General features: G+C 35.9%; 1 protein-coding gene across 1 annotated transcript in view; it reads left to right on the plus strand.

The window, feature by feature from the left end:
* CNTN1 (contactin 1) overlaps positions 1-18,455 on the plus strand; it is a 375,068-nt gene that overhangs the window by 319,561 nt on the left and 37,052 nt on the right. The window contains 4 exon segments of the mRNA XM_030322283.1: positions 6,401-6,492; positions 6,494-6,591; positions 9,038-9,141; positions 10,190-10,354. Coding sequence (XP_030178143.1) covers positions 6,401-6,492; positions 6,494-6,591; positions 9,038-9,141; positions 10,190-10,354 — 459 coding nt within the window.

An 18,455-nucleotide genomic window follows, 5' to 3' on the forward strand; every position in this document is an offset into this window, starting at 1 on the left:
GAAATAGTCCATTAAAAATAATAGTTATCAGATAATATTTTCTCAAATGATAATTTCAAGGAAAATGTATACCATTGAGGAATTTGGTTTCACAGATATCTGACTTTCTGTAATTCCATATTAAGTAGAAAACATTGAGCTCTTTTGCTGAGCAGATGTGCATTGATATCTCAACTCTGTCACTGAGGAATTTGATACAAAATTTATCTGAAATTTCTGAACCTTGGTTCTCTTACCTGGAAAGGTGAGAGAGTAATCATGCCTCATAGAACTGTTGTGTGGAATGAAATCAAAACATTTAATGCCTTTCCCTGTTCTATGTCATTGGACATTTGAAGACAGTGATAGTGATGATAATGACAGTGATGAAAATGATAATGATAATATTGATAAGAATGATAACATTTGTTGAGCCTTTATGATGCTCAACAGCATTAGAGTTTAGAAATATTTGTCTGCGTAATAATTAGCATAACCAGATTTGAACCTAGGTCTTACGTCTCCAAATAAATTTAAAATATTGGACATAAATCGCAAAATTATTGTTTCCAGTTGTTCTTTCTTAAAACTTTTTTGAGTTGTTGACACAGAACCTTGAATATCAAAGAAATAAGCATGAAAGCTTAAAAGAGAATGTCTGTAACATTTATTCTCCTGTAAGAAAATGCCCCTGTATAGGAGGTGGGGGGGAGTTTGACTGACTATAATGTGGTTATTGTTTCTATTCTAAAATATTATGGGAGAAGCCAATGGTTTAACAAGATAGATGATTGAGAAAACTAATACCCCAGTGCACTTCCTATAAAAATGTACTCAGGGACAAAGTTATACAGAAACAGAGAAAAAAAGTAACACATTAAGAATAAAATAAAAAAACTGGAAAAGCCCGAGTCCTGTGTGATTAACCCCTTCTCAAGGTTAATTTCCTGATATTTCAAGTGAGAACTGTGAGCAGTTGAGTTTAAAAATAATCTCTTCCCTTGTGGTTTTAAAATCTATCTCAGTAGAGTGTTTAAGTTCTACTTATTTTTTCCTCTTGCCTAGTTAAAGAGCTCCCCACTCCTAACCTTAATGGTACAAGTTTTTCTGCAGTGTAGGAAAGGTGTATTAGAGCTTTGAGCTCCTGCCCAGAATCCACAAAAGACAGTTTGTTCACCCAGCAGGTACAACACCCACTTAACTTAATGTAAACAAGCATAATATGCTATCAGGAATAATGAATGCAAAATCTCTTAACAAGTGAATTAGAGATTAATGCAAATAATCAGTTTCACAATTATCTTAAAAGATTATCAATCCTGAGTAATCTCAGTTTTTTAAAGGTTAATTGATTATAGTGAGCACATTTAGGAAGTACTAATATTTAGGAAGTACTTCATTTTCTTATTTTGGATCTTGATCTCCCCAAAGCAAAGTCTGACACACAGGTGTGGGAGAAGGTAGTGTTTTTGTTGTTGCTGTTGTTGATCCATTTGTTTTAATATGATCCTGGAGAGCAAAAAATGAGGAAAAACAGAGTGAAGAGGAAAAGGGGAAGCTTGGATAGAAAGATGCGTATCTTTTTGGCAAACCCTGTTGGCAACTGGTGCTCCATCTCTTGGGATCTCTGAGGACCTTTAGAATGTGGCTTAGAATTGCCCTACCTGGGATAAAAGGGGGAGCATTCATCCACTGCTGCCCCCCACTGGTTAAGGGTGGCCCCATCAGCATCACCTCCTCTCCCACTTCCGTGGACTGTGGGACAAGTTTCACATCGCAGCATCAAAGACATCCTGGGAGGGAGTGCGAGGCCAGCAGCACTAGCATGGGTGAAATGCTTACTGGTCATGCTTAGGAGAAGTACCTAAGTGAAGCCTCCATAGAATTGGTTGGTCCCTGCACCAGTGGCTGGAAAAAATAATTTTGAATAGCTCCCAAAAGGTGTAAGAATATGGATTGGAATGATTTATATTTTTGCTATTCCTTTCCCATAGAATATTCTAGTAATCAAGGAGTCTAACATTTGGTAATATAGTTATTGTAATTTTTAGAGATGAGCTTTTTTTGTGTCAGAGTCTCGGTTTTCACTTAAATGACCATATTAACCGTTTCTCCTAAATACTGTATTAAATCTTTTACAAAAGAATCTTCACTTGTCACATGATTATGATTTTTTTTTCCAGCAAATTCAGAACTGAAAGGACAGAACTTAGAAATCTGATACAAAAGGTTACTGAAGGGGCGCTGCCTGAGTGGCTCAGTCAGTTAAGGATCTGACTCCAACTCTTGATTTCAGCTCAGGTCATGATCTCCTGGTTCGGGAGATCAAGCCCTACATCCACGAGCCTGTTTGGGATTCTCTCTCTCCCTCTGTCTCTCTCTTCTTCCTCTTCCATGTTCTCTCTCTGTCTCTCTGTGTCTCTGTCTCTGTCTCTGTCTCTCTCTCTCCTTCTCTCTCTCTCCCTGTCTCTCTCTCTCTCTTTCTCTCAGTCAAAATACCTAAATAAACTTAAGAAAAAGTTTACTGAAGTTGAAAATAATAAAATGGAGCAAACCCAATTTTCAAAAGTGCTAAATATCTTCAGGCACTTCCATAATTGTAACATCCATTCCTTTTTTCTAAACCCCTTTGGAGAAAATGAGGTTTTAGAAAAGCCATTTTCCCTGCAAATTTCTTAAATTTTTCTGAGAAGGAATATAACTATATTGTCATTGTACAAAAGTATTATAAGTGTAGCACACAATTTATGGAAAGTGTGATATTCTTCTGCTAAGGCTTTTTTCTTTTTAGCTTCCTAATACTTTTGTAAAGAGTAAGTATTCTTTGGGCAAAATGATATACTTAGATCTCTCCCTCAAAGATATTAGGGATTTTATGTGAAGTTATATATTTTGATTCCTTCATTTTTTAAATAAGATCTATGATGGCAAAGAACATGTATGCCTGTGTTCACTGCACTCCCAGCACCGTGCACAGTAAGTGGGACAAAGTGGGTACCTGATAATATTTGTTCAATGAATGAAAGAGTATCATACGTCAAATGTAGCCCTGTGCCCATAGTGTTGAAAATAAATAGTAAATACCCTGTCATCAAAGAGCTTATAATCTAGTTTAAGTGGAAAAAGACAAGTCATGAGGCAGTCTAATTAGTCATAATTGCCTAATAAGCACTATGATAGGTTTATGAGAGACAAAAGATGCTATGGGAATTATAGAAACATGTAGAGAAAGAGTGAAAATTGTATAATGCCACAGCATTAAAAAGAAATGCATTATGTTAATGCAGCATATGAAGATGAATTTATGGTTTGCTATCCATAATTCAGGACCCACTATATGTATGTATGTGCCTATGTATTTTCCAGTAGTGATAATCCCTTTCCACTAATTCATTCAGGCTCTCTTTTGGTCTCCCTAGTGATTAATCAAAAGCAACACATTTGTTCTGTTCCATGACTACAGGTTGCACCCTTCACTGCAAGCAATTTGTTCCAAATCGCTCATAAGCGATTTGCTCGGTGCTTCACCACATTGAGAAACTCAGTGAGATGATCAAGATGCAACAGCCCAAATTTATTATCTGTTTGGAAATGACGTGTATGGCCAGTGGCTAGTTCAGAGAAAAAAAGATGATGCCATGCATTACATATATTTATCTATTATTTATTTTAGTATACTTTGAAAACATTGTAAGTTATATGTAAACATATAAAGAGATTATTAAATTAAATCATTTTGTCTCAGATGCTTTCATTTGTAAAGATTAACTATACTGTGAAAAGTTCAAACAACTCTCCTGTTCTAAAACAAGGAAATCAAGGACTATTTGGCACTCTCAATAATTCTTTCTGCTCCCTAGTTAAAAAGGCATAGCTAAATCACTGCTTTAATTTATTGTGACTTATGTTTTTTTTTTTAATGTTTATTTTTGAGAAAGAGAGATAGAGCACGAGTCAGGGAGGGCAGAGAGAGAGAGGGAAACACAGAATCCGAAGCACGCTCCAGACTCTAAGCTGTCTGCACAGAGCCCTGTGCAGGAGTTGAATTCACGAACCATGAGATCATGACCTGAGTGGAAGTCAGACGCTTCATTGACTGAACCACCCAGTCGCCCCTATTGTGAATTTTAATGGAGACTGACCACCACAGATGAATAAAGTCATTTGTCATTTTAGATATAGGTGCAAATAGTAAATTAAGGAAAGCTCTTTTCTTTTGTATTGCCAAAATGCCTCATGGAAATTTAAGTGAGAAGGCAGAAAAATTTTGTCACTTTAATTCCTCATAGTGTCTGTCTTTTAGAAATTACCTTTTTGGTATCTATCTGGTTAAAAAGTTTCTCTTCTTTAAACTGGATGATAGAAAAGTTGTTAAAATTCAATGAAGATTTTAAAATGTGGTCCACATCTCAGTCAACAAGCATACATATAAAAATGCATCAACCTCATAGATTTCAGTTTTGATTGCTATAAAACATTCTAGATTTATTATGAAGATAATGTATACAGATGATCCTACTCAGGTTCTTGGCATTTCATTAGAATATAAATTTTCATTTTATTTCTCTTTAGTCAAGCATTAGAAGGAGGCCTTATGCATTATCTAATTCAAGTGCCCACTAAAATGTAGGCCATTGTCCTCCCAGATGAATGTACTCACTGCCTGAACCCTTTCAGAATCTGGAAACATCTCGAGGAGGCTCCTCCTCTTAGCAGGTCTTTTGTCTGCCAACTGAGATCTGCCTCTGGAGACACTGGGTACAATTCTAGTTCCTTGGTTCTGAGGCCATCCTTCTGGTCAGATGACAGGAAATGCCAAGGAGATCTGATCAAAACCATTAGAAAAAGTATTGCTGACATGAGAAAAATGAGTACTAGAAAACAAAATAAAAACATTGCAAAGGAAACAAATTAGCAACTTAGTAACTAGGCTTTGTTCTGAAATGTGATCATTCTACATATAAACCTTACTTTGTTACCAAGTGAATTGGAACCATCTAGTTCCATTTTATAATGGTTTCATTTGATTTATGTAATTATTCAAGATTATATAAATATTAGATACTATTGTCTAGGCACTTTGCTTAATTGTGAAATTAAATTTTCATTTATTTTATGGCCAGGGAATCTAAAATATATAAATATCAACACATTTATAAGGAAATTTGCTCCTTTTTTTATACCTTAGATACAGGAATTTCTAACCAACAAAATAGTCTCATTAGAAGGATGGAAATTATAATTTCCAATTTTTACTTAAACTTTAAAAGACAAGGAAGAGTGTCATTGGTACATTGGTTGGTACAAGTAATCATTTTTTTTAACTAATGTTTTTGAGAGAGAGAGAGACAAAGTGTGAGTGGGAGAGGGGCAGAGAGAGAGGGAGACACAGAATCTGAATCAGGCTCTAGGCTCTGAGCTGTCAGCACAGAGCTTGGGCGGGGGGGGGGGGGGGGGGCGTGAATTCATGAACCCTGAGATCATGACCTGAACCGAATTTAGACGCTTAACGGACTGAGCCACCCAGGTGCCCCGCAAGTAATCATTTCTAATCACAACATGGATAACATTTTTAAAATAAATTGATTTTCATAATAAATAATTTCCTCAACTAATTAAACTCTTAAGCCCATTTCTTTGATAGCTGGCAAAAATATAGCTTCAAAGGGAATTTTTTTTTTTTTAAAGAATTTTTTTTTCAACGTTTATTTATTTTGGGACCAGAGAGAGACAGAGCATGAACGGGGGAGGGGCAGAGAGAGAGGGAGACACAGAATCGGAAACAGCTCCAGGCTCTGAGCCATCAGCCCAGAGCCTGACGCGGGGCTCGAACTCACGGACCGCGAGATCGTGACCTGGCTGAAGTCGGACGCTTAACCGACTGCGCCACCCAGGCGCCCAGGGAATATTTTTCATACATATTTCTAAATGAACTAGCAGAAACTTATTACACTCGCATGTTCTAGGCCATATAATAACTTTTTATAAAACAAAGTTGTATTTCCTGTCAAACTGTTTTATCAGTGACCCATGACACATTTGATATTATACAAACAGAAATAAAACAGTAAATAAATGATAAAAATTATTGTGGAAATACATCAAACAGAAACCAGTGTTATATTTGAAGGTAAATCATATGAAGAGGTTTTTGGTTTCTTCGTCTTCATCTTTTTTTGTTGTTGTGTTGTTAGAGTGATACTATTTCAGCCATGAGGTGAGCCCCTTGATTTCTTTGACATCTTTAATAGATCTACATTATGTGCCTTGGCGTATTCTAAGACCAATAGAAGTATAAGTAGCATTAAGTAACATTTGAGTATATGACACTCAGGCCAACATCATAGGTGTCAGAGCCAAGTGAAAAGGATTTTCACCACTGAGTCCATGACAACATCTTCCTCAATTTGAATGTTTGCAGATTCGGTATGGGCTGCCCATGACAAAGAAGCAGCTGCACACAGAGTTCAAGTCACCAGCCAAGAGTACTCGGCCAGGCTGGAGAACCTTCTGCCCCGACACCCAGTACTTTGTGGAAGTCAGGGCCTGCAATAGCGCAGGGTGTGGGCCTCCCAGTGACATGATTGAGACCTTCACCAAGAAAGCACGTGAGTCACATTTGCATTTAGACTCATCAAAACTACCAATCCATTCAGTCATGATGCAAGTTACATTTGAGAGAAATTTACTACCTAGCAGTCTTAGCACATTCCATTTTAGATTTTATCTTTTACAGCCATCCAAGGTTTAAACAAAAACAAAAAATCACTGTTAGTTATGTAGGTGATGAAAACATGTGGAGGATGACTTCACCCATTTAATGTTCCACTATAGAAATAATATTACAGAACCTCCATTTGTAAATTTGTATCACTAGATAATCAATTTGTATTCTCCATTACTATTTTTAACATTGTTTTTATAGGACTGCATAAATAGCGTATAGCATGAGAAAATTAAAATTGTTTCTTTTCTATACTTTTTTTATATAAACCTTCATCAGTGCATAGTGCAAATGTGAGGTAAATGTTATAGCATTATGTTTCATCTCTTATTACCATATGTTCTCGTTGTTTATACAACAAGACAGCCCATCCTGCTTAAGTCTTCTAGTCATTCTTAGCTCTCTGGTTCACTTTGATATCTCCTTCTTGAACCCACATTGAATATATAGAAGAATAGAATTTATATTCAAGATTCTAGAGAGATTTGCAAGAATTTAAAGACATGAATACTACTGGTGTTTGGAAATTTATGAAATTCACTTGGGGAAAGGTAACTGAACATGGTGATAGGATACCAGACTTTGGTATCAGCCATGGGCTTCAGATATGTATTTTCCACTTACTAAATGTGTGCCAGTAGACAAATTACCTCCCACCTTTAAGCCTTAGTTTTCTAATTTGTAAGAGCAGCATCCATTCCTTTGTTCTTTTTTTCCATTTATTCATCAGAAGTATGCTATGTGTCTACTATCTCTGTTCTAGCCATTGAGAATACAGAAGGGATCAAACCAGACCCAGAGCCTCTTCTTAGAAGATTTACAACCTAATGGAAGGACATGAAAACAAAACAAAACAAAACTAAACAAAGAACTGACAAGTCAATATGAATGATAATATCAGATGACAGGGCAATAAAATGAATAAACATAATAAAATAGAAAGTGACATGGATGGAAATGAATTCCAATTGAGTGGTCAAGAAAAGCTTCTTTGATAAGATGCCATTTGAGTCATATATATATGAATATATGAATCATAAGAAGGACCAACTATGACAACTGGCAGGGAGGGGACGATTTCAGGTAGAGAAAGTAATTAGGGTAAAGCCTAAGGGTGGGAATAGTTTGGTATGCCATAAGTGTAGAAAGGCCAGTTGGGCAAGGATGTAGGCTGGAAGTGAGAAGGAGGAAGTATGCTGGTGTTGAAATATGAAGAGTCTTGTAGTTGTAGGTCCTGCTAGGGATTAGAGTTTTTTCTAAGTCTGTTGAGAGCCATTGGGAGATTTTAAGGCAGAGAGGGATAGTTAACTTATGCTTGAAAAAAATCATTCTGGCTTCTGGATGGACAATGGGTGGTGGTGGAGTAGGGGTAAAAACAAAGAACCAATTAGGGGACGGTTTTAGATGTCAAGGAGAGAAGTGATGATGGCCAGAACTAAGTGATAATGGATATAAAGAGAAGTGGAAAATTTTCTACAGAAAGAAAAGAGTTGACAACTTGGTGCTGATTTGGATGTTGGCATGGATGGAATGGAAGACTGAGTACTGTACTTTTGATTCAGAAACTGAGAATTCAGTTGTATCATTTGCCAAAGATGGGAAAGACCCATAGAGACGCAGATTTGGGAGAACATGGCAAATGTTCCATCTTGATTACATTTGAGAAGTCTTGTAGACATTCTAATACAGGCAATTGGACACATATGTCTAGAGGCCAAGAGAAAGCATACACCTGAAATAAAATTTTGACTTCTTAAAGCCATACACCCAGATATAAAATTTAGGAAAGATTCATAGATCAGAGAAGGGTTCTCAGGATCAAGTCCTAGGTCATGCCAACATCTAGAAATTAGGCAGAGGACAGGAGCTGGCACAGGATGGTTAATGAGAAGGAGCATCCGGAGAGGTGGAAGGACACCTGGATGTTAAGAGATCATGAATGTAAGAAAAGAATGAGATTCACAAAGGGGTTAGAAGGTCAATTCTGTAGAATGCTACAAAGATATTAAGTCTGAAAAGAGTAAAACATGACATTATTGGCCAACTGGAGATAATTGATGGCTTTAAAAGCAGCAGTTACAAAAGACTGGTGGAGAAAGAAACCCAAGAACAAGGAGAAGAGAATAAAAGATAGTTACATTACCTACCTCACAGGGTCAAGGGTACATTAAATGAACCAATGGATATAAGTGCTTAGTATAGTGCCTGTTATGTAGTAAGCACTCATCAGAATTAGCTGTTGTTGTCACATCATTATCATCACTGACTCAAGCAGTTTGCAAAACTCAAGTTGGATACGGTGGCTGTCACTTGCATATTATTACTTTCCCACAGCTCCGAGCCGCCCCCAAGGATCATCAGTTCCATAAGATCTGGTTCACGCTATATAATCACCTGGGATCATGTGGTAGCACTATCAAATGAATCTACAGTGACAGATATAAGGTAGTAAATATTACTGGTTTTTCCCCCACACAGGCTTATTCCTATAAAGAATGATTGATGTTTGGACTTGACTGATGTTTATTCACCAAAAACCCTTTCAGCTTTCTTATTCTAGCTGTATAGAGAATTCAGATGACATCGTACTGTGATAAATTTTGAAATAAGAAAAGATCTTCAGTGAATTCTATGAAAATTCTATGTCAAGTGAGCAAGATAGTACAATAACTGCTTAAAGAATAGAGTTGTTAAAGTAATCAGTGCATGAATCCATTTTTGTTTGGCAATGATTAAGATAGCGTTGCCTGGCACACAGTAAACTTGGGTATATTGAGTTGCATACCATAAATGAACCAAAAAAAGATTATTTCCATATATTCTATCACACATTTTTTATTGGATACCAGACTTTGGGAATATTAAAAAATTTAATTCTGAGCAATGTTTTAAGACTACTTCAAAATGTTCAAAGAGCCCTCATTTTTATACCTATTCCATAAAACACACACACACACACACACACACACACACACACACACACACACACATATTTCTGCCTCTATGTTAGGTCAGAAAAAAAAAAGTCAGATGCTTAAGGCATTTTTCTCTTGATCACCCTAAAAATAATAGGTGAAATCAATTTCTGTGAATTAAAAATAACATAACTTGGGGCGCCTGGGTGGCGCAGTCGGTTAAGCGTCCGACTTCAGCCAGGTCACGATCTCGCGGTCCGTGAGTTCGAGCCCCGCGTCAGGCTCTGGGCTGATGGCTCAGAGCCTGGAGCCTGTTTCCGATTCTGTGTCTCCCTCTCTCTCTGCCCCTCCCCCGTTCATGCTCTGTCTCTCTCTGTCCCAAAAATAAATAAATGTTGAAAAAAAAATTAAAAAAAAAAATAAAAATAACATAACTTTTTCTAGCTAGTATTAAACAGCTTCCTGGGATTTTTTTTTATTATTAATAAAAGTCTAAGCATTTTTATTTTGGTTTTAGTGTTTTGGCATTGGCTCATTATTACCACTTTATTAAATATACACATTTTGGGACTTTTTCAGGTTCTCTATAGACCCGATGGCCAGCATGATGGCAAGCTGTATTCAACTCATAAACACTCCATAGAAGTTCCAATCCCCAGGGATGGAGAGTATGTTGTAGAGGTTCGTGCACACAGTGATGGAGGAGATGGAGTAGTGTCTCAAGTCAAAATTTCAGGTAAGCCAGTCATTTAAGACACATTTCCATTAATTACTTGTATATTTGTAGGCCATATGGATTCTCAAGAGTAAAGGTAGGATTGGTATGCACACCAGTATCAGTGTTTTCCTAAGGAAATCTGAAGTGTCAAGGATGTCCTAAAACTTGGCATTTCTTCCCTTATATGTCACAAAAGTAACTTTGCAACATGCTGCATACTTTTTGATTACTATCTGGGTGACAAACCATAATTCAAGTACCATAATGCAGGTATGGTAATAGCATTGTGTGGTAACAGATGGTAGCCACACTTATGGTGAGCCTAGCATTACATCTAGACTTGTTGCATCACTATGTAGTACACCTGTAACATTGTGTGTCAACTATAGTTTCAATGGAAAGAAATACCACAATGCATTAAAAATTTTACGTAATAATAGACCATTTAATACTAATATCCGAAATTTATCAAAAATAAATTCATGGGGTGCCTGGGTGGCTCAGTCGGTTGAGCCTGTGACTTTGGCTCAGGTCATGATCTCACAGATCATGAGTTCGAGCCCCGCATTGGGCTCTGTGCTGGCAGCTCAGAGCCTGGAGCCTGTTTCAGATTCTGTGTCTCCCCTCTCTCTGACCCTCCCTGGTTCATGTTCTGTCTGTCTCTGTCTCAAAAATAAATAAACATTAAAAAAATTAAAAAAAAAAAAGAAATTCACTGGACTATTAATACTTTTCTAACTCCTTTTTCTTTGTCCTATGTATATTAATATAGTATAAAATAGAAAGACACTAACTAGATGGAAGCTCCTTCCTTTACTATCTCTCTCTGTGTCTCAGCGTATGTGTCCTTATTCTGCAAACTGTATTTCTCACAGCACTGGGTAATCCAAAATAAATACTTGAGGCAGTGACTTCATCTCTTGTGTGGACTGTAGAACACTATTATTTAAATTTTGATACTTTTTTCTCATCCTGCATGCTATAGATTAATTATAATGAATTAAATGATGTTTATTTGAGAGTTTTATGAGTCTCTGAAACACTGCAAGATGCTAATTAAAGGCAGGGATCACTGATTTAGAAAAAAAATGATAATTTATAGCTAAATAGATTAATGTATTTGGTGAATAGTGCCATTCTAGAATTTTCTCATTTAAGTTTGGATTTATTTGCAAATTGTTTAAATAGGTTTCTCATGCATTTAATTTATGTTGATTTTTTTTTGTTTAGACATTATTATTGTGTTTCTTTAGGAAATTGTAAATTGCCAAAATTTGAAAATAAAAATAGTCGTATCAAACACTCTAAATTAGCTACAATTAGTGTTCAGTATGTGTGTGTGTGTGTGTATATATATTTATATATTTATATTTTATATAATTAATAATATTATTATATATATATACAATATATTACACTATATAAGATCTTATAAATTATATATTTATTATTTATATTTATTTATATGTATATTTATATATAATTTTGCATTTTGCTTCTGTTGAATGTATAATGGCATATCCTACTTTATGAATCATGTTACACAAACAGTCCCCATGTCACTCAAAATGTTGTAAATTTCACTTAAAATTATACATATTCTCTCAAATGTATAAGAATGTATCTACCATTTTGGTTTCCACTATAATAAATAATTCTATTTTGAATACATTTTTATAAATTAATCTTTCTGCGGGTTAAATTGAAATAATTTGATAAAGTATTTTACTTTTATATTGCCAAATTAAAATATATTATTTATTTCCTGTTGTCATTGTATATGAGTGCATTTCCCATTGCATTGCCCCAACATTAGTTTTCCTTTAGTCATTACTAATGATAGGAGAAGATGGCATGTTTTTATTTTTAAAACATTTTCTAATTTCTGAACTTTGCTAGCACACACTTTGAGTGGTTTCACACTCAGCAGGCTGTTCCACAAAGGAAATCAGAGGTAAATGAGCACTTTATTTGAGGGTAGTAAAGTGCAAAAGAACCCAGTAAATCGATTTGAAAACCAACCTTCCTTGTTAGAAGCCTGCCATACCCCACTGCTGCTCTCTTTATTTCCTTACCCTTCATTTTTCATCGCTGATGTGAAGCAAAACCCAAAGCTTCTGGGGTTGAAACTACAGAAGTTTGTAGCTGGAGATGCCGTAGCAGTGACAGTAGCCTCAGCATAGTGATAACTAGTGATGTGCAGGTAGATGATAAACAACAGACTGTCTTAGGGTGAGGGGAAGCCCTGGCTTTATAGTTTGCTAATTTCTGTGGTGTAAATATTTCCATCATGTCTGATTTCAAACTTCCCACATGACATCACTAAATGTGGAGCTACGATGAAATGCTGAGCAGCACACCATTATGCATATGTGATGGTAGCCACCACACAGATGCAGAGGAATAACCTCAAGAGCATTGATGATATTAAAATGCAGTAAAATAGGGGCACATGGGTAGCTCAGTCGGTTAAGCATCCAACTTGAGTTTTGGCTCAGGTCATGATTTCACGGTTTGTGGGTTTGAGCCCACATTGGGCTCTGTGCACAAAGCCTGCTTACGATTCTCTCTATCCCTCTCTCTCTCTCTCTCTGTCTCAAAATAAACTGAAAAAATTTTTTGTAATGCCAGAACAGGGACGCCTGGGTGACTCAGTCCGTTCAGCGTCTGACTTCAGCTCAGGTCATGATCTCAGAGTCAGTGAGTTTGATCCCCATGTCGGGCTCTGTACTGACACCCAGAGCCTGTACCCCGCTTCAGATCGTGTCTCCCTCTCTCTCTGCCCCCTCCCCTCCATTTGTGTTCTGTCTCTCTCAAAAATAAATAAACATTCAAAGACTATTATTAAAAATGCAGTAAGGAATTAGGAAGTGATGAGTTTTGAGAATTTACTACCTTGTTTAAACTTCCTCATTTACTTAAGAAATTTAAATAATTTCAATTTTAATAACAGTATTTTTAACCACTTGCTCATCAATTTTCTAAACAATTAACAATCGGTTCTTGGGAGGTGGCAGAGACCCCATGCTGCCCACCACGGGCACACTCTGACACTAGTGTGAACAGCCCGCGTACGGAAGGCACAGAGCAAGCTATTTTTAGAAACCTCAAGTGAATAATTTCCTTTTTCTGCCAACTAACAGGCAATGTTCTTATTAAGGCAGAATTTCTATTTATTTCTTATTCTAGCCATGACTCTATGAAGAAACTCCACAATTAACATTAGGAAATGTCAGATGTTTGCTGGGTCGTCCCATTCTAAAATTTTCTTCTTTAAGTTAGATTCATTTGCAAATTGTTTACCTTATTTGTAATGAAAGAAGCATGTGAATGCAAATGAAAATTTTAGGCTTTCTTGTGAATGTAAAAGACTCCTCATACTTTCCTTTGTTTCTGTTTCATGACTAAAATATGATGCCAGGAATAGAGTACATTGCTATGTTTTAATGTTTATATAAGCATTGTGCTATTCATGTATTCATTCATTTATTTATTCATTCAAGAAATATACATGAAATGCCTACATTATGTCCAGGCACAGTTCATATATATATATATATTTTTTTTTCTAATGTTTATTTTTGAGAGAGAGAGAGAGAGAGAGCGTGAGCGAGGTCAGGGCAGAGCAAGAGGGGACGGTGGATCTATCAGCACAGAGCCCGATGTGGGGCTTGAACTCATGAACCATGAGATCATGACCTGAGTCACAGTCAGATACTCAACCAACTGAACCACCCGGTGCCCCCACAGTTCATATATTTAAAATGTGCTACCATATATATATATATATGTGTATATATATACACATATATATATACACATATATATTATATATTATATATATATATACACATATATATATACACATATATAATATACATATTATATACATATATATTATATACATATATTATATATGTATATATATCTCATATCTTATATATATGTGTGTGTGTGTGTGTGTGTGTATATATATATATATATATATATATATATATATATATCTCATATCCCTCCTCTTCCACATCACTGTCACCCCTTGATGGCCCTACTGTGATTCTAACAATTTTCTTGGCTTCCAGTTTTGGCCTTGTACAGTCCATTCCCTATGCAGCTGCCAGAGGGGTCTTTTATACTTAAATCAAATCATGCAACTCTCCTTTTAAAAAGACTTCCCACAGGATAAAATCAAAATTCCTTACCATGGCCTGTAGTGCTCTATAATAATCTGGCCAAACTCTCTTATCTCGATTAAGTGATTTCATCTTTGTTCCATGACCTTCTTTCTCTTCGTGAACATACATCAATGTTATCCTTACTTTGAAACATCTGTACTTGTTCCTGCTGCTGCCTGAATTCTCTGAATCTTGGCATGGCAGGTTCATTTTTGTCATTTTTGTTTCTGCTCGGATGTCACCTCCTCAGAGGAGACTTGTATGACCACCAATTTAAGATAGCCCCCTACTCTACCACTATATCTTATCACATCACTCTTTTATTTTATTAATAATATTTATAACTACTCAAAGTTACCTCATGTATTAATATATGCTGTTTATCATCTGTCTCCATCCTTACTTGAATGTAAATCTCCATGGGAACAAGCTCTTATCTGACTTCTTCAACCTTTGAATCCCAGTACTTCGGGGACACATCTGGCACAAACAGTGTTTTAACAAATAATTGCTAAATGAAGTTACTATTTCTGCATAGAGTAAAATTAGTTATAAGAATAACTTGGATAACTTAAATTATGATTTATATTTCCAGAATGTTGATAACACTTTCTCTCCCTTAGGCAACATGTTGTATTATGCCATGTGCTAATTCACAGTTTGGTTCTTACAAAAGCTTAAGACTTCATATGAGAGATAGTCTAGAAAATTTTATTTGACATGGTACTTGCATTCTGCTTCTCTCTGACCCTGAACACTGGTACTGCTGTCTTAATACATTATTCCCCATTAGATGTTTACAGTTCACATCTAGGAAAATGTAACACCACAAATGTTTCATCCACAAATTGTACTATCTCTAAGAAATTCTATATTGTCTCTTAAGAATCTTTTGTTTTTGTACATCATTAGTAGTTAAATTTAAGAATGTGCTAATAGTTACAAAATACTTTGAATGTAAATTTTAATAAGCTAGTTTTGGCTTGTTACATATTCACTATAAATTTTAGAATATAGATTATCACAGGAATCTGTGGCCATGAATAAATATCCACAGAGAAGTACGTATTTTACTTATTTATGTGTGAATTGCATATTTTGAGGTTTTATTTTTCTTTTTAGTTTTAGTAAAAGATACCTTAGTCAAATCAAAGAAGACTTTTAAGGGCATTTTAGAGGCCAGACTTCTTCCTAAGGGCATCCATAATCATTTGAAGATTCAAGGATGGTAGGAATAACAGGATCAGTTGTTTATACTTGAAAAATCACTTTGGTGATTGTGGAAAATGTATATAGTAGGGGAGAAAGATTTAAGGAGTAGAATTACAAGGTTATCATTATAGAATGATTAGAAGATGATAACGGTCTGTCCTGGAAAGAGGGCAGTGGTCAGTCAGGTCTAGGGTAGGTTCTAAAAGAACAAGACATCTTTTCCATTTGATTTAAAGTTGCTGTATATTCATCTTGTTGATTTTGTATCCCTAATAAATCTGTAGTTTATTCTGATGTTGCCATAGATGATGCAAACTCAAAAATTTAACCTACTACTTTTGGCAACTCCTAAGTTACTAAGTTAAACTATATAACCAAGCCACTGACTTAAACACTGATGAAAAAAGCATTTTGTGTTTCCACTTTGTCCTTATCTTTCCACTAGCAGCAGAGGAAGGACTAGGAAACTGTTCTCTAGATATAATCTTTAGATGTAACTCTGTTACTCACATGCCCCCTTCTCTACTACCTAAGTTATTAGTACATTGTAATAGGAACAAGAAGGTAGTGGGATGTTAGATTTAATTCATACATTATTGAAATTAAAATGTTATATTGATTTCATCACTTTTTCAGTGTAAGCATTTCAAAAGCCAAAATTATTTTGAGCATCTAAATCTTGTACAGTAATCCCATATAACAGGAGGAGAGGATAGTATACATGATGGGCTTAGAATTACTGTATCTGCCTTCTTTAATGATAGGCTACTATATAATTAGTGACCCCCCCCCCCCAATCTGTAACGTTGTAAATGTCCTGTATTATTTGGGACAAATAGATTGCCATGAATAATTATATACTAAGATGAGAAATTGGAATGGTATATCATATGAGAGTTCAATGCCATTCTTATAAGTTCATCATCATAACTTTAAAAGCTTGTATTGTGATTATGGCATAATCAACTATTATTATTTAGGAAAGGCTATCTCTCCAACTATTTTGAAGTAGCCAAATAATTTGTCTTCCTTTGCTAAGTTCTGTGTGGGATCAATTTGAGAGTTCAAGTGGACCAATCCAGCCTTTGTATTTCTAGGCTGACAAACAGCTTACATTTTAAATTACCTTGGAGTGCCTGGGTGACTCAGTAGGTTGAGGCATCCAACTTTGGTTCAGGTCATGATTTCATGGTTCGTGGGTTTGAGCCCCTCATTGGTCTCTGTGGTTACAGCTCAGAGCCTGGACCCTGCTTCAGATTCTGTCTCCCTCTCTCTCTGCCCCTCCCCCCACTCATGCTCTGTCTCTCTTTCTGTCTCACAAAATAAATAAAGCATTAAGAAATTTTTAATTGCCTCTAAAGTATAGATTCCTTTCACTAACTTTGAATTATGACTATCCACTTAAAACCTTTTCTGACATCCCAGCTGTACATAACACTCCTACTTTCATAACAATCATGAAATGGAGGGAAAACTATCTGAACAAAATAATATTTTGTGTGTCTCTGCATTTGACTTCAAGATAGCACTTCTGCATCTAAACTAACTTGGGTTTTCCTGGATCTTCTCCAAGGTTTCTTTTAGCTACTAGTAAGTTAACACAACAGTCCAAATATATTATTTTCTTCATTTATTTAGACTTAGAAATAATTTAATTGGGAAACTCCCCAGTGGAATGCATTATAAGAATAGAAAGAAAAATTAAAAATAATCCTCCAAGATTACTTACAACCAAAATAATTTTAGTTTTATGAAGGATGGTCTTAGTCTATGAGGCTGTACTTTAGTATTAGAATGTGTAAATAATTTTTTCCTTTGATAAATAAAACTTAGTATTAAAACATTACAGATTTTTCATAATACTTTTGTTCTCCAGAAAATTGATTCATTTAATATACATCTACCAAACACCTACAATGTGTCAGGCATTCTACTTTGTTATTGGTTACAGTAATTAACAAGCCTTCCTGAAGCTTACATTCTAGAGGTTATCAGGAGAATAAAGGACTAACACCAAAAATAAATCCATTTTCATGTAGGTTTAAGGATTTATAAGAAAAAATCAGTGGCTAATTTAGAGAATAAAGGAAGTAGAACTGGTTTGAATAGGATGATCAGGTCAAGCCCTAACTAGGTGATGTCTGGTATGAAATTTAAAGGAAAAGGAACTAGCCATACCACAAAAGTAGGAATGAGAGTCATAGGTGCAGGGAGTGCAGGAAAGAGCCCGCCATGTTCAAGAAGCTGAAAGGAGGCCAGGGTGACTGGTGAGTAGCAGTGGGGGTTGTGCTGGAGAACAGCATAGGGAAAACACCGTGAAAGGCCTGGCCTTGACTGCATCTCAGACTCATTCAGACCATTTTTCGCTCATTCCAACTCCCATCGCCCCATCCTTGAAGCCTTCCATCAGAAGTCCGCACTTTATTCTGGGGGGAATATCAGTGTGTTTTCAGAGATGAGTGATGCAACCTGATCAAAGGCCATTTTGTTGTAGTGTAGACAGTATATTGATGTGGAGCAAAGGGGAGTTGGTAAAGAAGAGAGCAAGTCTGACAGCCCATCAGCGTAGTTAGATTCCCTTCCAGAAAGAATCATTTTATAAGATAACAAGTCTGTTACTCCTCTGAGATGCAAAGCAAACTACAAGACCTTTTCTAGGACAAAGTATGTAAAGAATGTGGTACAGAGACATTATATATGCTTCAGAGGGAGAAAATGTACACTTTAGAAGG

The sequence above is a fragment of the Lynx canadensis genome, chromosome B4, assembly GCF_007474595.2.
Source record: "Lynx canadensis isolate LIC74 chromosome B4, mLynCan4.pri.v2, whole genome shotgun sequence".
In the NCBI taxonomy this organism is placed as follows: Eukaryota; Metazoa; Chordata; class Mammalia; order Carnivora; family Felidae; genus Lynx; species Lynx canadensis.